The sequence below is a fragment of the Rhinopithecus roxellana genome, chromosome 15, assembly GCF_007565055.1.
Source record: "Rhinopithecus roxellana isolate Shanxi Qingling chromosome 15, ASM756505v1, whole genome shotgun sequence".
Taxonomy (NCBI): Eukaryota; Metazoa; Chordata; class Mammalia; order Primates; family Cercopithecidae; genus Rhinopithecus; species Rhinopithecus roxellana.
Genome location: NC_044563.1, coordinates 54,017,383 through 54,043,475, shown reverse-complemented (window position 1 = coordinate 54,043,475; position 26,093 = coordinate 54,017,383). Strand labels below are relative to the sequence as shown.

At 41.4% G+C, this 26,093-nt stretch overlaps 1 protein-coding gene across 2 annotated transcripts in view; it reads right to left on the bottom strand.

The window, feature by feature from the left end:
• Positions 1-889: 889 nt before the first annotated feature.
• ALG8 (ALG8 alpha-1,3-glucosyltransferase) overlaps positions 890-26,093 on the bottom strand; it is a 38,033-nt gene continuing 12,829 nt past the window's right edge. For both annotated transcript variants that reach the window (XM_010365770.2, XM_030918411.1), the window contains exons 3-13: positions 23,152-23,345; positions 20,213-20,322; positions 18,331-18,398; positions 13,060-13,186; positions 12,680-12,783; positions 11,443-11,563; positions 8,256-8,395; positions 5,614-5,753; positions 3,160-3,257; positions 2,782-2,854; positions 890-1,139 (exon numbers count right to left, since the gene is read on the bottom strand). In XM_010365770.2, the coding sequence (XP_010364072.2) occupies positions 908-1,139; positions 2,782-2,854; positions 3,160-3,257; positions 5,614-5,753; positions 8,256-8,395; positions 11,443-11,563; positions 12,680-12,783; positions 13,060-13,186; positions 18,331-18,398; positions 20,213-20,322; positions 23,152-23,345 (1,407 nt within the window). In that variant the 3' untranslated portion in view covers positions 890-907. The remainder of the gene's footprint in view (positions 1,140-2,781; positions 2,855-3,159; positions 3,258-5,613; positions 5,754-8,255; positions 8,396-11,442; positions 11,564-12,679; positions 12,784-13,059; positions 13,187-18,330; positions 18,399-20,212; positions 20,323-23,151; positions 23,346-26,093) is intronic.

The following is a 26,093-nucleotide window of genomic DNA, read 5'->3' as shown; positions in this document are numbered from 1 at the left end:
TAAATAAAATGTATGAATTCTGCCTGAGGGCTGAAAAATAAAATAGAAATAAAATAACATGGTGAAAGTTCCTACTGTTGGCTAGATAAATGTTGGCTGAATTTGAATGTGTGGCAGATATTACGCAAAATGGGGTCCTGGATAAAAAGCGTATATGAAGTACTCTTAAGGAAGGGAAAGGATAAGAACCAGATTGCAAAAACCACTTCAGTTCCTGCACATGATGAAAGGTTTAAGTGGCCACCTTATAAAAACTGCAGTGCTTGCTGTTAGAATAAATGAGCTGCACGAGATATCTTTAAATCAATGTAAAGTAGCTGTGGTTTGTAGTTTCTGCTGCCTGGCCAAACCAGTACCTTAACTACTCTCCTTGGCTTTGTGAGTATTGTCACTGTATAATTTCAAAGAAAAAAAATCTGGAACAAGGTGTACAGAATGGGGACAGTACACCATCTGCCTGTGTACATGCCAAGAGGAAAATGTAGCAGCTGGTAACAATCCAGAAGTTTCTTTGTGCATACAAAATGGCATTTCATTTATATTTCCTTAGCACAGGATTCTAATTATGTTTTATATCCTCACAACGGTTAGCATAGGCTACAAGTAATTATGCAGTTAATCAGACTCCCCGTTTGGCTTGAGCAAGCACAGCAGTCTGAATGATCTCAGACAATTTTAACAGGGAAAGGCGAGATATTTTTTCAGATGTGTTTCAGTGCTTATGGAGGGCCAGTGGCTTCTCACCATGGTGACAATCAGGTTGCTAGGCTGGGCAAGAACAAGTGTGGAAGAACAATGGTGCTCTAAACTGTTCTACGAATGGCTGATGCCACTGGCAACTTTCTTCAAGTTCTGGTTAATTTCCCATGAAATAATTGCTTGGCACACATCCAAGCAGTTCCTTTATTCATTGCTTCTTTGTCTTGCCAACAGGAGGGTCAATCAATACTGAAACATATAGTTTGAACCAAGCATATGTGATGCCTACTGCACAGTACACTGAGGTTAGTAACAAAGGGAGGAAGGGGTACTTCACCTTCCAGGAGGTGAAAGGAAATACAAATTCACAGCAGACTTCCAGAGGCCCCAGGCCAAGCAGGTAGAAAGTTTCCATCCAATTAAAAAGAGGTTTTTCTTTTCTGAAGGAAAAAGGAGAGAAAAGTCTGATTTTAGATGAGTCATCCTGGTTTAGCAAACATTTCCTAGCTAAAGCTTCCCCATCTGCACTGTCTTGTTGTCAATTATTATAGCCAAGGCCAGAGTCAAGAGTTCTAGACCAACCTGGGCAACATGGAGAAACCCTATCTCTACTAAAAATACAAAAATTAGCCAACCAGGGTGGCAAAGGCCTGTAATCCCAACTACTTGGGAGGTTGAGGCAGAAGATCGTGCCATTGCACTCCAGCCTGGGTAGCAACAGTGAAACTCTGTCTCAAAAAAAAAAAATTATAGCTAACATTACATACAGTTTAGAAAAGAAAAAGTTGGCCGGGCGCGGTGGCTCAAGCCTGTAATCCCAGCACTTTGGGAGGCCGAGACGGGCAGATCACGAGGTCAGGAGATCGAGACCATCCTGGCTAACACGGTGAAACCCCGTCTCTACTAAAGAAATACAAAAACTTAGCCGGGCGATGTGGCGGGCGCCTGTAGTCCCAGCTACTTGGGAGGCTGAGGCGAGAGAATGGCGTAAACCCAGGAGGAGGAACTTGCAGTGAGCTGAGATCCGGCCACTGCACTCCAGCCTGGAAGACAGAGCAAGACTCCGTCTCAAAAAAAAAAAAAAAAAGAAAAGAAAAAGTTTCCACCTATAATTCTGTAGTAAAAATTTGCACACAGTCGGGCGCGGTGGCTCATGCCTGTCATTCCAGACCTTTGGGAGGCCGAAGTGGATGGATCACCTGAAGTTGGGAGTTCAAGACCAGCCTGATCAACATAGAGAAACCCCGTCTCTACTAAAAATACAAAATTAACTGGCCACGGCAGCTCACGCCTGTAATCCCAGCACTCTGGGAGGCCAAGGTGGGCGGATCACCTGACGTCAGGAGCTTGAGAGCAGCCTGGCCAACATGGTGAAACCCCATCTCTACTAAAAATACAAACAATTAGCTGGGTGTGTTGGTGGCGCATGCCTATAATCTCAGCTACTCAGGAGGCTGAGGCTGGAGAATCGCTTAAACCGAGGAGGTGGAAGTTGCAGTGAGTGGAGATCGCGACATTGCACTCCAGCCTAGGCAACAAGAATGAAACTCTGTCTCCAAAAAAAAAAAAAAAAAAATTAGCTGGGCATGGTGGCGCATGCCTGTAATCCCAGTAACTCAGGGAGGCGGAGGCAGGAGAATAGCTTGAACCCAGTAGGCGGAGGATGTGGTGAGCCGAGATCATGCCATTGCACTCCAGCCTGGGCAAGAAGAGTGAAATTCCATCTCAAAAAAACAAACAAAAAAAAATTTGCACATAGTAACTTTTAGTTTTTTCCATATGCATCTGTATTTAATAGCTTTATTCATAAAGCATATTTTACATTCAGTTTTTGAGTTTTCATACACGATTTTATTTTAAGTAGTCCTCCTCAAATAATCCCCCAAACTAAAGACACAAACTATGTTGTCTCACCTGAGTGATGGGATTGAGTGATTTCTCCCTCTATTTACCAATGTTTTTTGTAATGTTGTCGTATTACTGTTATAACTTAAAAATAAAATTTAAAAAGCTTATCTGACCATTTAGGTGTAAACATTTCACAAGAGTAAGTATAATTTTTAAACTTTTTTTTTGGATTACCTGAATAAAGTCTTCAGTGACGAAATACTATATATGGTGAATAGTAACATGAGTAAGATTTTAATGGGAAGTTCTGTTAAAAGAACAGAAAAAAAAAGAATTGAGCTGATGAGAGAAAGACTTATGATGCTGAAAGTAATATAAGCACACTGACACAGCTATATAATGCTAATAATGTTTTTTAAGTTTAATTTTACATTTTTGTGACATCCAGAGATGCTGAGAATTAGGGGAAATTGGAGGTTTTATTTAAGAAGATGAATGATCTCTCTCCTTCCAAGAGATTTTAGGGTTGTTTAAATCAGATGTATTAATCTCTAGGCCTTGATGAAAAGGGTGTGATAGTCAAATATATCTTTCTCAAAAGAAGCTGTTTACCTGGTGCAGTGAAAAGCAGAGGAAAGAGGGAATAATGTCCTGTTGTGGTCAGAATCAGAAAAATCGAAGCATCTCCTGCTTTTTGCACAGACAAAAGGCTAAAAATAAAAATAATTTCTTAAAACAACAACTGATATTACACTTGCAAATAGCTTAAATAAACTGCATCTCTTATTACATTAGAATTGGCTTAGGCATAAAAGAACATGATGATTTTGCCACAAGTTCAATTTAGTTGAGAATATTAATTTTCTAGTAGGAAACTTTAAGCAATCAATAGCATGTATCAAACTGAATCAGGGGTATCATAAAAGAACCTTGCTTCTGGCCGGGCACAGTGGTTCATGCCTCTAATCCCAGCACTTTGGGAGGCCGAGGCAGGAGGATCAACTGAGGTCAGGAGTTCAAGACCAGCTTGCCCAACATAGTGAAAACCCGTCTCTGCTAAAAATACAAAAATTAGTTGGGCATAGTGGTGGGCGCTTGTAATCCCAGCTACTCAGGAGGCTGAGGCAGAAGAATCACTTGAACCTGGGAGGCAGAGGTTGCAGTGAGCTGAGATCGTGCCATTGCACTCCAGCCTGGGTGACAGAGCGAGACCCTGCCTCCAAAAAAAAAAAAAAAAGAATCTTGCTTCCCTGAGTAATCGCCTTCTCCAAAGACAGGAATGTTGTGGGATTGGGAGCTGCCTAGTGGTGGCAGTCAGGGAAACAGGACTTGGAGTTTCATTTCCAACCTATAGCTCATCTGTTGGACAATGCCCTTTACCTGCTGATGTTCGGTGTGAATTCAGACTAAAGACATTAAAAGTTTTTGCTTTACTTTTTAATTTGGAAACTCCAAGCGGCTAAATGAACCCAGACAAGCCATATACTGGCCTGACAAATTTGCTTAATGTACTTTCAGAGCTTAAATGATTTCTCAAGATTTAAGAAAAATATCAAGAAAAAGGCTATTATTACCATTTATCTATCTATTGGGTTTCAACTATGCCTAAATTGGACACTATTACATTTAAAATGGTTTTTTTTTTAGCATGGCATAGTGAAAACATCATAGACTCAACATCATAAGATTCAGGTCCTAACTCTAATTCTTGCGACCTGTATGACTTCGGATAAGTCACAAACATTTTGAGCCCTAGATTCTTCAGATGTTAAGACAGAGAATAAGCCTGTTTTGGTGGCTCACACCTGCAATCCTAGCACTTTGGGAGGCTGTGGTAGAAGACTGCTTGAGCCCAGTAGTTTGAGACCAGCATAGGCAACATGGCAAGACCCTGTCTCTACCAAAAAGAAAAAAGAAAAAAAAAAGGGAATAATACCCATTTATTTTATCTTTTTTTTTTTTTTTTTTTTTTTTTTTTTTTGAGACAGGTCTTGCTCTATTGCCCCAGGCTGGAGTGCAGTGGTGCCATCTTGGCTCACTGCAACCTTCGCCTCCCAGGTTCAAAGGATCTTCATGCCTCAGCCTCCCAAGTAGCTGGGATTACAGGCATACACCACCATGCCTGGCTAATTTTTGTATTTTTAGTAGAGATGGGGTTTTGCCATGTTGGCCAGGCTGATCTCAAACTCCTGGCATCAAGTGACCCACCACTTCAGCCTCCCAAAATACTGGGATTGCAGATGTAAGCCACCATGCCTGGCCCTTTATCTTAAAGATTACTGTGAGGCTCAAAAGAAAGAATGCAAAACAAAAACAGTTCTGGAAAATCTGAAATGTAGTACAGTATCAGGTATTATTCCAGAAGAGACTAAATCCTTACTTTGACTAACAACACTTAACAAGGAACCATGGGACCTTATTTTCAGACGGGATGACGCCAAAGCCCAAGCTTTTTCTTTTTTTCATTTTTGAGACGGAGTCTCGCTCGGTCACCTAGACTGGAATGCAGTGGCACAATCTCAGCTCACTGCAACCTCCTCCTCCCGGGTTCAAGTGATTCTCCTGCCTCAGCCTCTCTAGTAGCTGGGACTACAGGCATGTGCCACCACGCCCGGCTAAGTTTTTGTATTTTTAGTAAAGACGAAGTTTCACCATGTTAGCCAGGATGGTCTCGATCTCCTGACCTCGTGATATGCCCACCTCGGCCTCCCAAAGTGCTGAGCTTTGGAAGTGTGAGCTACCGCGCCCAGCCAGCCCAGGCTTTTTCTATAACATACTGCCCCTCAATGATCAGATCTAAAAGCCAGCTTTCATGGTACTTAATCACTACAGTGCTTCTTTCCAAAAAGGCAGAAACAGAAATAGTACATGCATTTTTGCCTACCTTCATGGGTCCAAGAATCCCAAGTTAAGCATCCCTGTCCTGTCCTAGTAGAAGGAAATCTGTTCCTATACATCTTTGTTTTTGCCTATCCTGGTGAACATGACAAGAAGGGACAGAGCAAATAGAAAATAGGAATATTGTGAAATAAGCCGAAATGCTCACTGGCGGAGCTATCTGCTTACCTCATTGGGAGAATTGCTAGAAGTATGGCTTTTTCATGAACATGCCAACCAAACATAAAGGAGCTCAAGGCACAAAGAGTTAGACATCGGAGAAAGCCTCTGGGCCCTTGGGGTTTAAACCAAAGACAGAAAATAGAGGGCTAGAAACAACAGGCAAAGATAAACTTCAGTATCATTTGAAATAGACTTTACAGAAACAGAATTCAGGTGAATACAATTTGCATCATCTCTGCGAGACAGCAGATCTCAGACAATTCTTCATGAAATCAAATCATTGATCACTTTGTGCAGTCTAACAAAAGTTAACATAAAAGCAACAACTCAGAAAAAATTGGCATTTGATGTGTGTGTGTGTGTGTGTGTGTGTGTGTGTGTGTATATATATATATATATTTTTTTTTTTTTTTTTTTTTGAGATGGAGTCTCACTCTGTTGCCCAGGCTGGAGTGCAGTGGCACGATCTCAGCTCACTGCAACCTCTGCCTCCCGGGTTCAAGTGATTTTCCTGCCTCAGCCTCCCGAGTAGCTGGGATTACAGGTGCCCACCACCACGCCCAGCTAATTTTTGTATTTTTAATAGAGACAGGGTATCACCATCTTGGCCAGGCTGGTCTCTAAATCCTGACCTCGTGATCTGCCCGCCTTGGCCTCCCAAAGTGCTGGGATTACAGGTTTCAGCCACCACACCTGGCCTTGATGTATATAGTTAACTCATTAAAATTAATTCTACTGGCTGAGCATGGTGGCTCATGCCTATAATCCCAGCACTTGGGGAGGCCAAGGCAGGCAGATCACTTGAGGTTAGGAGTTCAAGAGCAGCCTGACCAATGAGTGAAACTCATCTCTACTAAAAATACAAAAAAAAATTAGCTGGGTATGGTGGCACATACCTGTATTCCCTGGTACTCTGGAGGCTGAGGCAAGAGAATCACTTGAACCCGGGAGGCAGAGGTTGCAATGAGCTGAAATTGCACCACTGCATTTCAGCCTAGGTGACAGAGCGAGACTCCATCTCAAAAAAAAAAAAAAAAAAAAAAAAAAAAAAAAAAAAAAAAAAAAAAATTGGCCAGGCGTGATGGCTCATGCTTGTAATCCTAGAACTTTGGGAGTCTGAAGTGAGTGGATCACGAGGTCAGGAGTTCAAGACCAGCCTGGCCAAGATGGTGAAACCCCGTCTCTACTAAAAACTACAAAAAAGGCCAGGTGTGGTGGCTCACACCTGTAATCCCAGCACTTTGGAAGGCCGAGGTGGGTGGATTACGAGGTCAGGAGATCGAGACCATCTTGGCCAACATGGTGAAACCCTGTCTCTACTAAAATTTAAAAAAAAATTAGCCGGGTGTGGTGATGTGCGCCTATAGTTCCAGCTAGTCAGAAGGCTGAGGCAGGGGAATCGCTTGAACCCGGGAGGTGGGGGTTGCAGTGAGCTGAGATCGTGCCACTACACTCCAGCCTGGCGAGAGAGCAAGACTCCGTCTCAAAAAACAAAAACAAAAACAAAAAAGCTGCAAAAACATTAGTCGAGTGTGGTGGCAGGCGCCTGTAATCCCAGCTACTCGGGAGGCTGAGGCAGGAGAATCACCACTGCACTCCAGCCTGGACGACAGAGTAAAACTCTGTCTCTCAAAAAAAAAAAAAAAGAATTAATTATACTATTAAAATTAATAATTAAGTTCTGTGATCTACCGTCTAACAACTTACTATATCTTCATAGTTTACTAATAGTTCACTTATTAATGAACCTAATAGGTCAAACTACAGAAGTCCATAGATACTTTTGAGCCAATAAATTAGATTTACCATATTAACAAATATCTAGTTTTATGGGCTGGAAGGCCATAGAAACTATATGTACCTCATAAGGCTGAAATTTTAGGAAAAACGTTTTACCTCAATTAAAATCTGTGAACAAACAGGCCAACAGAGCTTAATTATCTACATACCTGTACTGCCATGTAATTAAGTGGAGTCAGGTGGTTGCTAGCTAGCAGGTTTGAAACATTCAGAAACCAAAACTAAAGATGAGTGTAATTATCAAAAGGATTGAGTTGTTTATATTGAATTCTACTAAAATTATACCATGAAATTGAAGTCACTGCAATCACTAATGAAATTTTATAAACGAAAATTTCTAAAGTACTTAGAATGAGGCCTCTAAGAGCATCTTACTCATATTAGACTCATCTTAGGCTCAAAAAGCCATTGTCGACTCTCTCAACTCATTATCACCATCAAGACAAAACATCCACGCTGTCCAGATACATTTGGAATTTTGATGATTTAGCTAAGGATGAGAAAAACAAACCAAATCTGGATGTCCCTGCCACAAACATTTCCTTCTTTCTTCGCAGCATGATCCATGCCTCTTCCTCCCTGGGCTTTTCTTTTTCCCTTCCCCCACGGTGAACAGATGGTCTAACAGCCACTGGCAAGAATCTCTCACAGAGGCTTTACTGGTAATCCTTCCTTATGGTGTTCCAAGTTACTCTAAGAATTGCTAGGAAATGCTTCAGTCTGCAGAAGGATTACAGGCATGAAATTTATCCTACAGTTGGAAGAGCTTGAAAGTTGAAATTTAATCAGCCAGACAAAAGGAAAGCAGAGAAAACTTAAGAAATGAGTACCATCTGTTGAGTTCTTACCAATATGGCAATCAGTGTGCAGATGAGGGTTGCCAAGGGAGTCACTGAGGGAAGGACTGTGTGTTGAAACTGCTGAACCAAACCACTTGTCATTGAGGCCTTGGGAATATTGTTGGGATCAAGAAATTTCAATTTCAAACCTATTAAACAGACATTTTGTTTTATTTTTATCTTTATCAGCGAGATACCATATATTAACAAGTAATTCCTTGAGGAAAAAAGTAAGCTACTAACTTATTGATGCTTCTAAGCTAAGCTTTCATCAATTTAGTCCTATACTATTCTACCCAAAATGCCTCTGGTCTCAAGATTATAATACATAAAGCAGCTCTTTGCATTGGAACAGGGAATTTGAGCAGCTTATAGGAAACTTGCCAGCAGGTGGCACAAATGGTAATCTGCTCTCACCTCTGAAAGCAAGCTTCTAGAACAGTCTGAGCATGTCATGAAGGAACTTTGAATCCTTCGTCTCTATAGGAGAAACCCTGTATTCCTAAACATAGTATCCAGTGTCTTCCATGGTCTTGTTGCCCCTTCCCACCTGTCCAATCTCATCTCTACTTTGTTAAATGCAGCTTGGCCACAATGAAATAACTGTGGGTCCTCAATATACCACTCTTAACACCTGTATCCCTCTGCTCATTAACTTCCAATTCAATCATCTGAGAAAGTTCCTAAATCAATAAGCAGAACTGATTTTCTTGTGAGTGTACTTTTTTTTTTTTTTGAGCTGGAGTCTCACTCTGTCACCAAGAGACAGAGGCTGGAAAGCAGTGGCACCATCTAGGCTCACTGCAGCCTCTGCCTCCCACGTTCCAGGTTGCAGTGATTCTCCTGCCTCAGCCTCCCCAGTAACTGAGATTAGAGGCATGTGCCACCATGCCTGGCTAATTTTTGTATTTTTAGTAGAGACAGGGTGTCACCATGTTGGCCAGACTGGTCTCGAACTCCTGACTTCAGGTGATCCGCCCACCTCGGCCTCCCAAAGTGCTAGGATTACATGCCTGAGCCAACGCGCCCAGCCGAGTGAGCTCACTCTAGCAGTGTTCACCACAAGGCACTGCACTTGTTTATGTGCTCATTTCCTCTACTATACTGTATTCCTTGAAGGCAGGAATGATGATGAGTTCATTTCTATCCCCAGTACATAGGAGCTCAATAAATACTTGGCTATTAAATAAATCAAATCAGAGAATGACAATACAAGCCTCAACAAGCTCCGGATAATAGGACAGACAGCGACAGTCTGAGTCCCTATAGGGCCCTGTCAAATGCCAGTGAAAATGAGTGCAATGTGGGAAAGATGTAGACTACCAAAATATTTTCTACTTACTAACCTCTTCCCCTTTCCCCTTTGGCCTGCTGATTCTCTTACAGCTATTAACTATCTCCCTAAAACAAAGTTGTCTAACTCTGACACTGACTTTCCATGTAAAACATCTTCAAAGAGACAAACACACAAGTGAGGTACAGTGTAGCTTCCAGACTCAGACAAGGCAACTGACCCTTGTACCTCATACTGTGCTGGCTGTCTAAAGCTGTTTTTGAAATATAAATGTTAGGAATTACTCTGTAAGAATGCCATGTACATCAAGGCTAGATTCACAGTGAGCAACATGGTGACACAATGTATAGGTCATCACATACACAGTGTATGATTTCCTCCAAGTACTTATCAAAAACAGTAAGAGTGGCCACCATGCATGGAGTGTCTATCATGCGCCCAGGGCTCTGCACTTACTACTTTTAGCCCCGAGGTACAGAGATGAAGTAACCTGCCCAAAGTCACACAACTAACAGGTGGTAAAACTGAACTCAGGTTTGTCTGGCTCCAAAGTCCCTGCTGCTGATAACCTAGTTTTAAACCTAAAATTTTAAAATTTTGCTTCTGTTCCTCACAACACACCGTATGGGAACAGGTAAAGTACTAGCATGCCTTTCGTACAGTGAGGAAAGTAAGACGAAAGAAAGCAAATGACTTGTCAATGCCACACATTGCAATAGCCATTTACGCAGGTGAGCCTCCAAACCAAGTCATCAGATTCCAGATCTGGAGTCCAAGGGCCGAATCTAGCCTGTGCCCAGTTTTTGCACAGCACTGAAGCTATGAATGGTTTTTACTTTTATGTGGTTTTAAACAAATGTGTGCATACACAAATACAGACACAGACACACATATATACACACACTGGGTGTGGCCTGCACAGCTCAAAATATTATTTGGCCAGTTACAGAAAAAGTTTGCTGACCACCACTCTTGATCATGACATTTTCTCACCAAGCTAGGTTGTATTCACAAATGAAAGACTGTGTTACCCAGAGTGAGTTATTTTTAGTAGAACCATCTCAAAGCATAACTTATTTTTCATTATAACTCAAATTTTAAAAAGCATAGCCTGGGTTTTTCATTTCTTCTCATCTCATGTTAAAATGCAGGGTTATTTTCCTTATTGGTTTAATACCCAGAGTCACAACTTAACATATTCTTCTTTCTTGTTCTTATATGTTTAGGTTTAAAAGTGGGGTGGGCTGGGCATGGTGGCTTGTGCTGGTAATCCCAGCACTTTGGGAAGCCAAGGTGGGAGGATCACTTGAGACTAGAAGTTTGATCCCACTCCGGGCAACACAGTGAGACCCTCATCTCTAAAAAACAAAAATTTAAAAATCAGCCAGGTGTGGTGGTATGCACCTGTGGTCCCAGCAACTCAGGGGGCTGAGTCAAGAGGATTGTTGGAGCACAGGAATTTAAGGCTGCAGTGCGCTATGATCTCAACACCACAGCACTCCACCCTGGGTGACACAGTGAGACCCTGTCTCTAAAAATAAGTACGGGTTTGAATAGCAATGGTGAGAAAGGGGGAAAAAAGTAGGGTTAACTGCTGCTGCCAAATAATTTTTTAATTAAGGCAAAAATTACCTTTATAGAGTGTCTAAATATTTTACTTTTTCCACAGGAAAGGATCAGTAACCTCATTACCACAAGGAGCTTTTATAAGGAAAACAGTCTGTTTATTGCACTAAAGCCTCAGTCCCAAGAACTGCTCCCCCTGTTCATCCTGAAGGCTGAAATGCAGGACTGGAGAACAAACAATTCGGCCACATTCAAAACACAAAGGTTCTTCCATTTCTCCATGTGCCTAGTTCTTTCAATATTCAGAGTCTGAGTTAAAAATGCTTGCTACCATACCGATGACAGACAGCACTTTGTCCAACGCATTGTACAAAGCCCAGAAGTTTGGAGCCCAATATGCATGACAGAGGCCCCTCTTGAAAGGAAAGAGTCGGGAAAAGACTTGAGGCAGCTGATTCTGTTGAAAAGAGAAATGAAACTAATTAAACAGTCATCAATCTTTTTCAAATTCAAAAAGAGAACTAGGGAACTCTCTATGGTATAGTGTGTAGAAAGTTATGGGGTCTGGGTTCTAGTCTCTATTCCTTCAGGTAAGTGGTTGTATACTCACCACAATGTAAGTTCACAGAACCTTTTTTGGTCTCACTTTGTCCACTGTCCAGTGGGACAATATACATAAAAATACTTTGAATACCAGTCCATACTATTGTAAGTATAATAATGGAAGAATTTACAAGCTATAAAGCAAAACACAGACTGCAGCTTATCCATGTCTACTAGGGTGAAGGGGAGAGCTGGGAAGACTACAAAAGATGTGATGCATTTCAGTTTTAGTAAGAATTAAAATTAATTAGCTGATTTCAGGGCAAGGAAGAAGAGGAAAAAATAAAATATCTGAACATCTGTTAAATTCTATGCACTTCAGAATGTTTGCTGTCCATGTAAGACTACAAAATTATTGATTTTGTTACAAATACATTTTATCAAGTAGGTAAACTTACAAGTACAGAATATACAAATAATGAAGATCAATTCTGTGTGTGTGTATGTGTAACGTATAAACATATATATGTATACATATATACATATTTGAATGTGCACAAAAATGTCTGAAAGAATACTACCCTATTGGGCCAGGAGCGGTGGCTCACACCTGTAATCCCAGCACTTTGGGAGGCTGAGGCGGGTGGATCACCTGAGGTCAGGAGTTCGAGACCAGCCTGACGAACACGGTGAAACCCTGTCTCTACTAAAAATACAAAAAGTAGCCAGGCGTGGTGGCATGCGCCTGTAATCCCAGCTATTCAGGAGGCTGAGACAGGAGAATTGCTTGAATCCAGGAGGTGGAGGTTGCAGTGAGCTGAGATCACGCCACTGCATTCCAGCCTGGGCGATACAGCGAGACTCCATCTTTAAAAAAAAAAAAGGGAATACTACCCTATCTTTGGGGAGTCAAGTTGGGTAGGAAGACTAGGAAAAAAGTAGCTTTTACTTATTTTATATATTCCTGGCTTTATTATGTTTTCTAAACACCAACAAAGAACATGTATTAATAGAAAAAAAAAAGGCTCACCAAGGCTAGGAAAGGACCCAATGAAAGAGCAGAAACTAGGAAAACAACCAGTCCCAGGGAAATAACACGAACAAAGCTGAAACTGTTCCATCGAATAGATCCATCTACAGAAAAGGAACATTATCAGTAACCAGGAAGATGGAAAGGAACATTAACCATAACCTATATCATGTGCTAAAACTAGAAGTATCCCACAATAGTACAGCAACCTATTCATGATGTGGCAAGAGCAAAGAAAAGCGAGAATGGGTAAAGGGCTTACGAGATCAGCCGCCGAGGTATCTGCTGTGCTCCATAAAACCTTCTTATCAAGCAAGCCACCAAGTCAACACAGTAAGGAAAAAATCAAAAATGTTTTTGCTATTATCACCAAAACTTGCCTGGTTTATTTGCAGTGAAACAGTAGGATCGCAGCAGATATACACCATAAGCTGGTGCTACATAGAGGTAGATGTGCTTGAAATGTAGGAGAACAGCAAAGAGAAATGCTCCTTCCATATGCCTTTTCTAGGAGATTTAAAAGGGAAATATCACTTTAAAATTCAGGGTAAATGAAATGCAATAATGTGGTATCCTGGATTGAATCCTGGAACAGAAAAACGACATTAAAAGAAAAACGGGTGAAATTCAAATGCACCAATACTGCTTTCTTAGTCTTGATGAATGTACCATGGTTATGTAAGGTGGTAATGGGGGAAAATGGGTGAGGGGTATATAGGAACCCTCTGTACTATTTCTACAACTTTTCTGGAACGCTAAAATTATTCTACAAAAAGGTTATTAAAAAAACTAAAATTAGGCTGAGCGTGGTGGCTCACACCTGTAATCCCAGCACTTTGGTAAGCCAGGGAGGAAGGATTGCTTGACCCCAGGAGTTCAAGACCAGCCTGGACAAAATAGGGAGGCCCTGTCTCTACAAAAAAATTAAAAAATTAGCTAGGCACGATGGCTTACACCTGTAGCACCAGCTACTCTGGAGGCTGAGGCTGCAATGAGCCATGATGACACCATTGCACTCCAACTTGGGTGACAGAGTGAGGCCCTATCTCCAAAATGAATAAATAAATAATAAAAATAAACAATACCTACTTTTATTTTTATTTTTATTTTTGAGATGGAGTCTCGCTCTGTCTTGCCTAGGCGGAAGTACAGTGGCACAATCCTGACTCACTGCAGCCTCCGCCTCCTCGGTTCGAGCAATTCTCCTATCTCAGCCTCCTGAGTAGCTGAGACTACAGGCGTGTGCCAACACACCCGGCTAATTTTTGTATTTTTTAGTAGAGGCAGGGTTTCACCATGTTGGCCAGGCTGGTCTCAAACTCCTGACCTCAGGTGATCCACCCACCTCAGCCTTCCAAAGTGCTGGAATTACAGGCATGAGCCACTGCACCCAGCCAAATACCTACTTTTAAAGATGTATTCTGAAATACAAATATAGTATCTGGGATGTGTTTTAAAATAATCCGTGTGTGTGTGGATCATTGTACTATTTTCTCTACTTTTGTATGATTTAAATGTTCTATAATAAGATGTTTTAAAGTCACACCTGGAATCCCAGCATTTTGGGAGGCCAAGGCAGGAGGCTCACTTGAGGTCAGGAGTTGAGAACAGCCTGGGCAATACAGGTGAGACTCTGTCTCTACAAAAAAATACAAATATTAGCTAAGCATGGTGGCATGTGCCTGTAGTCTCTGCTACTTGGGAGGCTGAGGTGGGAGCACTGCTTGAACCCAGGTTGAGACTACAGTGAGCCATGATCTTGCCACTGCATTCCAGCCTGGGCAACTGAGCAAGCCTGTGTCTCAAAAAAAAAAAAAAAATTTTTTTTCTTCTCACTGTCATCCAGGCTGGAGTGTAACAGCCTGATCTTGGTTTACTTCAGCCTTGACCTCCTGGGGTCAAGAGATCCTCCTGCCTCAGCCTCCTGTGTAGCTGGGACCACAGGTACATACCAGCACACCTGGCTAATTCTTTCATTTTCTGTAGAGATGGGATCTCATTTTGTTGCCTAGACTGGTCTCAAACCCTGGCCTCAAGTGATCCTTCCGCCTTGGCCTCCCAAAGTGCTGGGATTACAGGCGTGAACCGCCATGCCTGGCCCAAGGTAAATATCCTATAACCAATATAAGGAAAAACATAGGCAAGTGATTCCAGCTAGCTTTTTTTTTGAGACGGAGTTTTGTTCTTGTTGCCCAGGCTGGACTGCAATGGCGTGGTCTCATCTTACTGCAACCTCTACTTCCCAGGTTCAAGTAACTCTCCTGCCTCAGCCTCCCAAGTAGCTGGGATTATAGGTGCCTACCACCACACCTGGCTAATTTTTTTGTATTTTTAGTAGAAACGGGGTTTCACCATGTTGGCCAGGTTGGTCTCAAACTCCTGACCTCAAGTGATCCACCAGTCTCAGCCTCCCAAAGTACTGGGATTACAGGCATGAGCCACTGCGCCAGCCCAGCTAGGTTTTATACTGAGCATAGTGTGTTCATAAATTCATTATTCCAACAAAGACTTATCAAGTACTAAGCCTTATGCTGAGATCATATCCTACATGTCATCAGTAATAACAGACTGCAAATTCTCACTTAGGAATTAGAACCCAGAGAATTAAATCACCTTCACCCCTCACAGTTTCAGAATAGCTGGAGTTGATTTCCAAAGAAGGCTGGGAATGAGAACATGAACAAATATATATGATGCTATGCTACCAAAAATATCAATTAAATTTTATATTGTAGATTAGGTAACATATAGCACTATCAGGCTGAAGGCACCAGTTACTGCACTTGATCCTAACACTACTTAGGAAAACTAAAGGTATTGTGATGGAAAAAGAACAAAGGCCAGCCACGGTGGCCCACGCCTGTAATCCCAGCACTTTGGGAGGCCGAGGCGGGTGGATCACTTGAGGTCAGGAGTTCGAGACCAGCCTGGCCAACATAGTGAAACCCTGTCTCTACTAAAAATACAAAAAATTAGCCAGGCGTGGTGGTGGGGCGCCTGTAATCCCAGCTACTCAGGAGGCTGAGACAGGAGAATCGTGTGAGGTGGAGGTTGCAGTGAGCTGAGATCACAGCCACTGCACTCCAGCCTGGGTGACAATGCAAGACTCTGTCTCCAAAAAAAAAAAAAAGAACAAACAAAACAAAACCAGCTGCTTACTATAACTAAGAAGTTATAGTAAGACTTTGGCTGGGTGCGGTGGCTGACGCCTATAAATCCCAGCACTTTGGGAGGCTGAGATGCGCAGACTGCTTGAGCCCAGAAGTTCAAGACCAGCCTGAGCAAAATGGCGAAACCCCATCTCTACTGAAAAAGTACAAAAATTAGCCTGGTGTGGTGGTGTGCACCTGTGGTCCCAGCTAACTGGGGGTTGAGGCAGGATGACTGTTTGAGCCCAGGAGGTTGAGGTTACAGTGTGCTGTGACTGCACCACCTGCATTCTCCAGCCTGGGTGACACAGCATGACACTGTCTCCAAAAAAAAAAAAAGAAGAAGAAGAAGAAAGTCTGAATGAAATCTACCCACCTCACAGGAATTTTGGAAAGATTAAATGAGATAACAGTCCTGATGTTCTGCAGAGGAAACTGCCACAGGGACCATGAAAGGCCAGGTTCCTTCTCTCATCAGGTACGGTCTAGAATAGGTAGCTTTAGGAGTAATAACAAAAAAGAGTGGGAATGCTTCCAGGTCTCTCTTCAATTTTATAACTTTTTAAAGATCTGGGTAAGGTCTAGCTGATTCCATAGTCAAATTTTATTTGTTCAACAAGCAACCAACAAATATTCACTGAACACCAATTATATTCTAATTGTTATATGGCTTTTTATGGTTCAAAGAGAAAAGTTTATCCAGACATTTATAGTTGACAAAGAACTTTAGATTATCAAATTTGATCTTTCCAATGTCCCTGTGAAGTAAGTAGTCCCATTTTACAACTAAGAATGTACGGTAAATTTCATTTTATGGAGAAAATGAAGCTAGGAGGGTTAAATAACTTGCCTTCAGTTAATAGTTCCCAAGCCTGACGGTGTATCAAAATTCCTTAGAGATTCTTAAGCCCCATTCCCAAAGACTTTGATTCCATGTACAAAGGGATGGCCCCGAAATCTGAATTTCTGATTTCCTCCTCTATAGGAGGAATAATAATTCTAACAACTTCACAGAATGGTTCTAAAATTTACTCAATAAGATATATGTAAGCCAGGTGTGGTGGCACACATATGTAATCTCAGAGACTCAGGAAGCAGAGGTAGGAGGATTGTTCAAGGCCAGGAGTTCAAGACCTGCCTGTAATCCCAGCACTTTGGGAGGCCAGAGTGGGAGGATCACTTGTGGTCAGCAGTTTAAGACCAGCCTGGATAGTGAAACCCCCTTCTCTACCAAAAAAAAAAAAAAAAAAAAAAAAAAAAAATTAGCCATGTATGGTGGCGTGCACCTGTAGTTTTAGCTACTCAAGAGGCTAAGGTGAGAGGACTGCTTGAGCCCAGGAGTTTGAGGAGGCAGTGAGCCATGATAGCGCCACTGCACTCCAGCCTGGGTGACAGAGCAAGACGTTGGAAAAAAAAAGACATATGGAATGTATGTAATCTTAAGTAGCCATGTATTCGAGTAAGCCCTGAGTTGCATAGCTCATTAACATTAGTCAGGATTACACACAGTTCTTCTGATTCCAAATCCCCTTCTATTACATTAATCTTAATGCTGCTGATAGTAAAGTACCACCATCATAGTTATTATATTGTAAAGACTGCTGCTAGAGATTTCATTCATACATAAATGATCCCAACCAGACAAAGAAAATGTAATTTAGGGGCCGGGCATGGTGGCTCATGCCTGCAATCCCAGCACTTTGGGAGGCTGAGGCGGGCAGATCACTTGAGGTCAGGAGTTTGAGACCAGCCTGGTCAACATGGTGAAACCCCATCTCTGCTAAAAATACAAAAATTAGCCGGGCATGGTGATGGGTGCCTGTAATTCCAGCTACTTGGAGGCTGAGGAACAAGAATCGCTTGAACCTGGGAGGCAGAGGTTGCAGTGACCCGAGATCGCGCCACCGCACTCCAGCCTGGGCGATAGAGTGAGACTCAGTCTCAAAAAAAAAAAAAAAAAAAAAAAAAAGACAAGAAAGAAAATGTAATTTAGGGCAGGGGCTCATGCCTGTAATCCCAGCACTATGGGAGGCCGAGGCAGGAGGATCACTTGAGGTCAGCAGTTCGAGCCAACATGGCGAGACCCTGTCTCTACTAAAAATACAAAAATTAGCCAGGTGTGGTAGTGCGCACCTGTAATCCCAGCTACTCATGAGGCTTGAACCCAAGAGACAGAGGTTGCAGTGAGCTAAGATTGCGCCACTGTACTCCAGTCTGGACGACAGAGTGGGACTGTCTCAAAACACAAACAAAAACTCAATTTAATTCAGGCCTGCCACATGCTAATAAGTTTTTGGAGTAAAATTTTCTCATCTGTTAAATGAAGAAAATCACAGTCAAAAGTGAAGATGGAATTTGTAAGAAATACCCAATAAAAGTGTCTATAGCACTTGGCAACTCAAAACAGTCAAATAAATTTACCCATCACCCACTACACTGTTCCTTTTACAATCTAAAAACTTATCTAAAAGAGAAAAAATCTAATTTAACAATTATGTTTACCTGAAATAATCGTGCAATGGAGAGTAGCATTAATCCAAATAAAAAGCCATTGTACTGAAAATGAATATCTGGACTTAGGTCAAGGAAAGACAACAGAGGATACCAAATTCATAATGAACTATACCAGCTGATGGAGTATAGAAATTCCAAATGCTTTAACAGCAAAATTAAAGACAAAAAAATACTACTACTAATGTGGACTGCTCATAAATAAGTTTTCTATAAACAGAGTCAAATTTTTTTTTAAATACATTTTTTTTTTTTGAGATGGAGTCTCACTGTCACCCAGGCTGGAGTGCAATGGCGCAGTCTCGGCTCACTGCAGTCTCCGTCTCCTCCTGGGTTCAAGCGATTCTCCTGCCTCAGCCTCCTGAGTAGCTGGGACTACAGGCGCATACCACCACACCTGGCTAATTTTTTTGTATTTTTAGTAGAGACGGGCTTTCACTATGTTGGCCAGGCTGGTCTCGAACTCCTGGCCTTGTGATCCCTCCACCTTGGCCTCCCAAAGTGCTGGTATTACAGGCATGAGCCACTGCACCCGGCCTAAATACATATTTTTAGTTTTGCTAATCTCTGTATCATTCCCATTTTGCCAAAGCAAACACCATAGTCAAATCTTCAGTTGAAACTTACATTTGGAAGCGTGGTGGCTCACACCTGCAATCCCAGCACTTTGGGAGGCTGACATGGGTAGATCACGTGAGAGCAGGCATTCAAGACCAGCCTGGATAACATGGCAAACCCCCATCTCTACCAAAAATACAAAACTTAGATGTTGTGGCACACAACTGTAGTCCCAGCCACTTGGGAGGCTGAAGCACAAGAATCACTTGAACACAGGAGGCGGACATTGCAGTGAGCTGAGATTGTGCCACTGCACTCCAGTCTGGGTGACAGAGCAAGACTGTCTCAGAAAAAAAAAAAAAAGGAAAGAAACTTATGTTTAATGATATCTTAGACTAGATGATGATTTAAAATATACACATTTTTTTCATTTAAAAAGAAATTTATGTTTAAGAAGAAAAACAAAACTTTCCCAGGTTTTTCCTACCTTTTCTACCTTAAAGGCCCCACAGCTAAGAGGCAAGACGTTTTTTTATTTGTTTTTTACAATTAGGGATGAGAAGGGAAGGGGCCTAACTGCTAGTAAGGCCACCTGCATGCAGCATTGCATCGTTTATAGGACATATACCATCTTATGTATTAAGCCTCACAATGAACCTGTGAGGTATTTAGAATTATCCTCTTTAGAGATACTTTAGAGATTAAGAGATTAAGCCTCAGAGACATTCATCCACTCATGGTCCTAAAGCTGCTAATGGCAACTAAGATTTGAGTTCAGGTTACATTGAAACCAGAGTCTGGGTGCTTTCCTCCACACCAGGCTACCTTTATGAAAATTGCAACTATCAGCATCCATTATGAGGATTTTAATTACATTCAGAAGCCTTGAATTTAAAAATTTGCCTTTTAATATGTGGTAAGCCAAGATGGTAGAAAAGCACGAATGCCTGACCATTCCCACATGCACACTGTGATATGCCTTTTCCAATTAAAGGTATTTGGAATAACATGTTATAAAACTATTTAATATACATATCAGATTAATCTAAAAATAGTTCACAATCTCAGTACATTGTTTTATTGATGATTTAGCTGGTTCTCACATATCCCACTAATTTTTCAGAAATGAAATACTCTAACCTCAGAGTCCAGTGAAGTTGGGCAGAGACCACACAGTTAAGTGAGCCTACTAACCCACCCCACACCCATTTTCAGAAGCAGCTCACATCTCCAATCATTATTACAGAAAACATTAATCTTATATTAGTATATATCAGAATAAGTAAGGGAATAGTACATAGAATATCAAGGATACGATCCACAATTAATAACCCAAAGTTCCACAGAAGTAATACCGATAGAATAAATTTTGGCTTTTCTGTAAGTTCTTTACCCACTTTTTTTCCGTCAATGCATTTACAGCACCTACAGTGAGACATTAGGAAAGACACAAACAACTTTGCTCTCCATTGGAACATCACTGCTGCAGAGTAAGCTATGATACATTAGTCATTCCTGGCAAATTACATGCCATTCTTTTTTTTTTTTTTTTTTTTTCTTCCAATTTTTCTTTTTCTTTTTTTGGAAGGGATGGGGTATCACTATGTTGCCCAGGCTGATCTTGAACTCCTGGGCTCGAGCGATCCTCCTGCCCTGGCATCCCAAAGTCCATGCCATTCTTGATTTCTTAAAAAGGTCACAGCAAGCTGAGCAGGGTGGCAGGTGCCTGGCTACTCAGGAAGATGAAGTGAGAGGACCACTTGAGCTTGGGAGTCTGAGGCCAGCCTGGGAGATATAGTAAGACCTTGTCACTGGAAAAAAAAAAGGGGGGGTAGCACAAACAAGGACCTCAGGGCCTATTCCATGTCTTTTTCTAAGCTATGCTGATCTAAAACAAAGTCTTCATTTAATAAAATTAAAAATAAAAAGTCACGTAAACCCCAAAGTAAGGATTTTGAAAATTGAGAGAGCATATATTATTTCAGTCCTTAAGAGTAGAAACTGCAGACCAGGCTGATTTAGCACTCTAAATTATGTATCATAATACCAGCCAAATTAAGAACAGAACTGCAAATGTGCAGCTCCTGACGGTCCAAATGATAATTTAAAAACCCTTATGTAAAAATGCATGTCATTTAAATGTTGAGATATATTACTAAGTGACAACAGCAGGTGACAAAACAGTAAGATCCTATTTTTATTTTATGAAAATTATATTCGAACACAGAAAAGAGACTAAACTAACATACACCAAAATGTTAATAGTGGTTAGTACAGGTGGGGGAGTATGAATCATTTTTACTTTGCGTGTGTGTGCTTTTCCAAAGTTTTCACAATGGGGATGTATTATTCTATAAAAAGACGATATTTAAAATGTGTTACATTTGAATAGTGGCAAATTCTAACATTATAAACCTAAAACAAATAATAGATGCAATTAAAGGGGGACTAGCAAAGGTATCCTCCTTTTCCCGTATGGAGCCTCAGTTCCCTCATGAAGAGGCAATAAACTTACAGGGTCATTGAGAAAATTCAGTAAGTTAATAATCTGTATATCATGCTTGGTTCTGGGAACTGACACACAGATTTCAATTTTTTTTTTTTTTTTTTTTAGACAGGGTCTCAGCCTACTGCCCAGGATGGAGTGCAGTGGCATAATCACAGCTCACCGCAGCCTTGACCTCTCAGGTTCAAGAGATCCTCTGCCTCAGCCTCCCAAGTAGCTGGGACAACAGTTCCTGGCAACCAGAGCCGGCTAATTTTTGTATTTTTAGTAGAGGCAGGGTTTCACCGTGGTACCCAGGCTGGTCTCAAACTCCTGAGCTCAAGCAATACACTAGCCTTGGCCTCCCAAAGTGCTGGGGTTACAGGCATAAGCCACTATGCCTGGCCTTTCAACAACCTTTTTAACTATTCCCTCTACTTTGCAGATGGAAATGAATTCTATTTTCTCTCCCTTTGTGCTGGTATACTCTTTCCCTGGAAGCTTGAATTCAAACATTTTGAGTTAAAAAGAGTATACTAAAAATTACTTTCCCTTTCAACTCTTGCCAGGTCATAAACAGATTGAAAGGAAGGATTTCAAACGGGATTATTCAATGAGAATGTGCAAGGGTTAAGACATTCCCAAGGGACTCTTTACTGACTGGGGCAAGGGTTCAGTGTAGAGGGCCTCACAAACAGAAACGATCCATTTATGACAAGGGTCATTAAATGAACACTAGTCACTGTTCTGTCACAATCACATCAGCAAGCTTAAGAGTTAGGAAAGAATGAGACCGGCACAGTAGCTCATGCCTGTAATCCCAGCACTTTGGGAGGCTGAGGTGGGTGGATCACGAAGTCAGGAGTTCAAGACCAGCCTGGCCAACATGGGGAAACCCTGTCTCTACTAAAAATACAAAAATTAGCCGGCCATGGTGGTGTGCACCTGTAATCCCAGCTACTCAGGAGGCTGAGGCAAGAGAATTGCTTGAACCCAGAAGGCGGAGTTTTATAGTGAGCCAAGATCGTGCCACAGCACTCCAGCCTGGGTGACAGAGCAAGATTCCATCTTGGGAAAAAAAAAAAAAAAAATTAGGAAAGAATGGAAACTGACATTAACTGAAACTGAAACTTAGTACTTGGAAGTCACTGTGCAAGACATTCTATATATGTGTATTCAATACTTAAAATTAACTTATAAGTAGAAGTTATAAAACATAAAAATTTAAAACATAAGCATAATTGAAAATAATAAAGAGTCTTCATGAAGGAAAGCATACAGAAACAACTAAAAGCACTCAGTGAAATTTCTTGCATTTACTAGAATGAAAGCTCCGGAAAGGAAGGCTTTGGTGGTTAGCACAATGCATACGTGTGCGCTACTGTGCATGTACCGTGTGCATCCCCCAAGATAATGTAGGTGACGGAAGCCTCTGGGGGCCTGCTGCAAGGAAGCAAAGAAAAACATATGGAGCTATTCTGGGTGGGAGAAATGGCCCTAGAACTATACTTGGGACTACTTCTTTTCACAACATTCATAATCTCTTGTTCCACCTCTGCCTTGTAACTCCACCTTATCCCCATTTCTTCCACAAGATTCAGCTAGAGAGATTTAAACATGTAGTTTAAAGCACAATACAATTTTTCAATGTTCTAGCATTTGCTATCATATAAACTTTGCTCCTCCTAAATCAGGAATAAGTTAATACTACTTAACACTGTAGTATTTCTTCAATATCTTCCATACAAAATGACATGCTCCAGACTTACTCATGGACAGCATACACAAAGAGTACATCCATAAAGATGACGGAAAATCTCTGGAAAAGTAAGGTCCTTGAGCTGGAGTAATTCAAATTACGAACATTCAGCATCTCTTGATCAAAATATTTGGCGACATGTGACAGGATATACTCAAACCATGCAAAGAAAGGGGGGTAATCCAATGTCCACTCTGAAGTTGCCTGTGATAAAAAAAGAAGACCAAACATATCCTAAGTAACTGAATAAACAAGGATGGTGCAAAGATTTAAAATTTTTCATTCTCTGGTCTTTAAAACAGCACAATGAGGCTGGGCGTGGTAGCTCATGCCTATAATCCCAGCACTTTGGGAGGACTAGGCAGGCGGATCACTTGAGTCCAGGAGTTCAAGACCAGTCTGGGCAACATGGTGAAACCCTGTCTCTATTTTTAATTAAAAAAAAAAAAAAAAAAACCACAGTGAAATGCAGTTGCACTTAAAATGTGCCCTAAATTAACAGAACAATTCCTATGTAAGACTGAACAGAACACTAAAACCTGTCTTCTAAATTATTTAACATGGTCTTCAATTTCCTTAAATAGAGTCAACTATACTTAAAGGAAATTAATTTGAAACCTGGAGTTGACAAACTTGGTTATGACATAGTTCTACTCATCTAAATAACAAATAATTCACTAACTTAGGTTCAAATTCTGCCTTAGAGACACAATTTCCCTATTTGTAAAATGAGGTATTATGAAGATTAAATGAGATAATACATATGAAACATATTTATAAACAACAAAATGGTACACAAATGCTATTATATTTTGTTTCACTAAGTTATATGATCCTGGAGAATAGAAACTATCCTTTTCATTTTGTATCCTCAGCATTTAGTAAGTGCCTGACATATTGTTTGGGATCAAATAACCATTAGCTAAATGAACAGTTGCTAATAAGTAAATGAAAACAGAAATCATATGAAAATATACAAGCTTTAGAATCGTATATTTTGTTAGATTTATGTAAGTCTCAGTTTTCTTTTTTTTTTTTTTTGAGACAGAGTCTTGCTCTGTTGCCCAGGCTGGAGTGCAGTGGCACGATCTTGGCTCACTGCAAGCTCCACCTCCCGGGTTCGAGCCATTCGCCTGCCTCAGCCTCTGGAGTAGCTGGGAAAACAGGCACCCGCCGCTATGCTCGGCCAACTTTTTGTAGTTTTAGTAGAGACAGGGTTTCACCATGTTAGCCAGGATGGTCTCAATCTCCTGACTTCGTGATCCACCTGCCTTGGCCTCCCTAAGTGCTGGGATTACAGGAGTGAGCCACTGTGCCCGGCCTGAGTCTCAGTTTTCGCACCTATACAACAAGGATAGTAGGATCTACCTCATGGGTTATGCTATTCCATTTTATATGTACATATAAAATACTGTATATATGGTATTGAAACTCACAGAAAACTCGCACAAAATTTGCCTTAAAAAAAACTCCGTGGGCCGGGCACAGCGGCTCACACCTGTAATCTCAGCACTTCGGAAGGAAAAGGCAGGTGGATCACCTGAAGTCAGAAGTTCAAAACCAGCTTGACCAACACAGTGAAACCCTGTCTCTACTAAAAATACAAAATAATAATAATAATAATTAGCTGGGTGTGGTCGTGGGTGCCTGTAATCCCAGCTACTCAGGAGGCTAAGGCAGGAGAATCGCTTGAACCCAGGAGGCAGAGGTCGCAGTGAGCTGAGATCGTGCCATTTCACTCCAGCCTGGGTGAGAGTGAGACTTCATCTCAAAAGAAAACAAACAAACAAAAAACCAACTCCCTGTCAGCAGAGTACTGCTTTTGATCAGGAAATTTCTGGTGATGTCTCTTTTTCATAAAGTATTACACACAGTTTAGTAATTCTTACCAGAAACAAAAATACAAGCTGGGTGCAGTGGCTCACGCCTGTAATCCCAGCACTTTGGGAGGCCAAGGTGGGTGGCTCACCTGAGGTCCGGAGTTCGAGACCAGCCTGGCCAACATGGTGAAACCCCATCTCTACTAAAAATATAAAAATTAGCTGAGGCGTGGTGGTGGGCGCCTGTAGTCCCAGCTATTTGGGAGGCTGAGGCAGGAGAATCGCTTGAATCCGGGAGGCGGAGGTTGCAGTGAGTTGAGATTGTGCCACTGTACTCCAGCCTGGGTGACAGAGCGAGACTCTGTCTCAAAAAAAAGAAAAGAAAAAAAAGGAAAAGAAAAAGAAATAAAAATACAGGTGTAGTTTTATAAATAATATATTCATATATAATACATATATATGAATTGTATATTACCTGATGTCTACACATCACATTTGATTATTCCTTTCCTCATAAAATCACAAAACATTAGCAACAGACAGGATCTTAGAAATAATTCACTCCAAATCCTCATGTGCCAGATGAGACACTAAGGCCCAGAGACATGAAGTATCTTTTCTCTGTGTAACTAGATAGTGGCAGAGCCAGGCCTAAGAATCCAATTCTTCCTATTTCCCAGTCCATTGTTCTTTCAAAAAGTGTGGTAGATACTATACCTCCCAATTTATAGACTGAGAAACTCATTTTGAAGTAAGGGGATTCACTAGTAGTGCAAGAGGACAGAACTGAGAAGAGATCACAATTTTTATAAAGATTAATTAGATCTATGGTTGCAGAAAAAACTTTTTTTTTTTTTTGAGACGGAATCTAACTCTGTCACCCACGCTGGAGTGCAGTGGCATGATTTCGGCTCAATGCAACCTCCGCCTCCCAGGTTCAAGCGATTCTCCTGCCTCAGCCTCCTGAGTAGCTGGGATTACAGGCACCCACCACCACGCCCAGCTAATTTTTGTATTTTTAGTAGAAACGGGGTTTCACTGTGTTGGCCAGCTGGTCTCAAACCCCTGACCTCATGATCCACCCACCTCGGCCTCCCAAAGTGCTGGGATTACAAGTTTGAGCCACTGTACG